The 2428-nt window shown below is 47.0% G+C and overlaps 1 protein-coding gene across 1 annotated transcript; it reads left to right on the top strand.

Annotated features, from left to right (window-relative positions):
* Positions 1-569: 569 nt before the first annotated feature.
* LOC308405966 (uncharacterized protein) lies at positions 570-1787 on the top strand (the record flags this gene model as incomplete). Its single annotated transcript, XM_080896783.1, has 1 exon — positions 570-1787. The coding sequence occupies one exon, from the start codon at positions 570-572 to the stop codon at positions 1785-1787; it is 1218 nt and encodes a 405-aa protein (XP_080752909.1).
* Positions 1788-2428: the final 641 nt, after the last annotated feature.

Here is a 2428-nt window from a genome sequence, read left to right as displayed (position 1 = left end):
TCGTTCCGCGGGGGATAGATGAGGTGTTTCGACCGTTTGTTTCGACGGGGTTTTTATCGTTGTCTGGTGATGCGGGGGACCGGGTTCCGATCACCATCTTGAGGGATACAGGGGCGAAGCATTCGGTGGCGCGGCATGGAGTCGTGCCTTTCTCTCAGCAGTCGTACTGTGGTTCTGATTTGCTGGTGTGGGGTATCAAGGTGAGTCTTTTACGCATGCCTCTCCATACGGTTACTTTGACCTCGTCCTTCGTATCGGGCGCTGTGCGGGTGGGGGTTCGAGATCAGCTGCCAATTGAAGGCATTGATCTTGTTTTGGGAAATGACTTGGCCGGGGGAAAAGTGTTTCCGGCTATGCCGGAAGTTATTGAGTGTCCTACTTCGGATCGGTTATGCCAATTCCCGTCGGAGCTGGGTGACCCCACAGTTTATCCGGCATGTGTGGTTACTCGTGCTCAAGCTCGTCGCTTGGGTGGTGAGGTGGACATATCCGAAATGTTTCCGGACGGCTCTGAGCCGCATGATAGTTCTGTTCCGGGGGTAGATGGTGGGACGGCGAAGGTTTTTAGTATGGTGTCGGAGAAGGAGGCAGCAGGTATCCGCAGGTTTGTGTGTGGTCAACTCCGTGACGAGGAAGACCTGAGCACGCTGACCTTGGGAATTTTAAAAAAGAGATATCAGACACACAACAAATGTGACTCATTAAGGCCAGAAGTAGAAACTTTCATGAAACAGGTGGTGCAAGAGGAACTGATGAAAATGCAGGATAATGATGAAAGTGAAAGTGACTCAGAGACTAAGAAGCTCCAGAACAAAAGGAAAAGAGAAAATGGAAATGACGAGGTCATGAGTGAGAGTGAAGATGAATCCTGGGCAAAGAAATCACAAAATAATCATTCAAGCTCATCATCAGAATCTGAGGTTCAAGAGGACAACAAAACAGAAAGTAAAGAAAGCAGCAATGATGAAGAAAATGCCAAATCTCAAGCTGATGGTGAAGAGCCAGAGGTGAAAAAATCACAACAAAAGAGAAATGAAAATCGTCAAATTGACAGTGACGAGTCTTCTGATGAGGAACTCAGTGAGGAAAGCAACTGCAGTGACAGTCCAAAGAAAATGGTGAGAATGAACGTCGAGACAGTAACCAGCAGTAAAGATGAAGGAAGGAGAACACCACTGAGTGATGCAGGAAACGAATCAGATGGAGACTGCAAGTCAGAAACGAGTGACAAAATTAGGAGCGACGAGTCTTCTGACAGTGAAAAAGAAGATACAAAAGTGGAAGAGAAAACCAGTGACCCAGACTCAGTTTCATCACTACCTTCTTTGGAAGATGAAAAAGAAAATAAGACTGATAAAACAAATGATAAAAAGATGAAGAAGAGTGTGAAGAAAGATGAGAGCACCAGAAAACCAAAGTCTGATGACAAATCGGTGGCGAGGCTTGAACGTTATATTGCCCTCTGCGGCGTGAGGAGAAATTACAAGAAGCTGCTGGAGGACTGCCGCTCCCAGGTGGCTGTTCTGAGGAAGGAGCTTGAAGAGCTTGGTGTACATGGTCAGCCAACTATTCAGAAATGGAAAAAGGTCAGAATGAAGAGAGAGCAAGCTCAAGAACTGGCTGCTCTTGATGTTAACAACATCATTACCACACAAGGTCGACCTACACGCAGGGGTGCCTCAGCAAGTCAGAAACAACAGGACTGTCCGTCCTCTGAATATCAGCGCACTCTAAACTCGGAATCAGACAGTGATCAGGAAAACAATACCCACAGAGGTCGCAGGTAAATGTCCGAATGGGCCAACCTGCAGGGGATCATCAGTGATGACACAGACAGTGACTGATGAGTCTGGTTTCCCCCTAGGAAGTGTTCGATTTGTTTGTTTGTTTTAATGTTTTTGATACTAGGTCTAGCATCTCCCTAATGAGATGCTTGATTTTAGGTGGGGGGGTGTTATGACCCAGGGTCATTATTTGCAGTACGGTGTTGTTATTGTTTGTATTTGTATTCAGTGTTGCTTGTTTCCAGGTGGAGGCCACCCATTGGTGGAGGAAGGAAAGAGGCCAGCTACAAAAGGGGTTGGACTGGGTCGGCGAGCAGACTTCCTGGTTTCCCGTGAGCTGTGTGTCTGGGGACCGTCGTGGTGTGTGACTGCACGGGGCTGCAATATTAATGCTGAAAAAGGGGTTGTACCTGGGCTTGGTAGCTGTAGGGGTGGGAAGCCGTTTTCTTTTATTCCCCTCTTTTCTCCTGTTTCGGGTAGGGAGACAGGTTAGAGAATTGTATTTTGTTTTGGGATCGTGGGAGGTAAGTTATCTTTGTTTTTCTTTCTAGTGTGTTTTGTTTGTTGTTTTGGCATCGCCCACCCTGAAGCTCGCTACCTGTTCAGTAAATAAATTAACCAACTCTCGTCATTCTGCCGTGGTG

Source organism: Rhamphochromis sp. 'chilingali' (genome assembly GCF_963969265.1).
Source record: "Rhamphochromis sp. 'chilingali' genome assembly, chromosome: 11".
Lineage (NCBI taxonomy): Eukaryota > Metazoa > Chordata > Actinopteri > Cichliformes > Cichlidae > Rhamphochromis > Rhamphochromis sp. 'chilingali'.
This window is presented reverse-complemented; position numbering and strand designations above follow the sequence as displayed.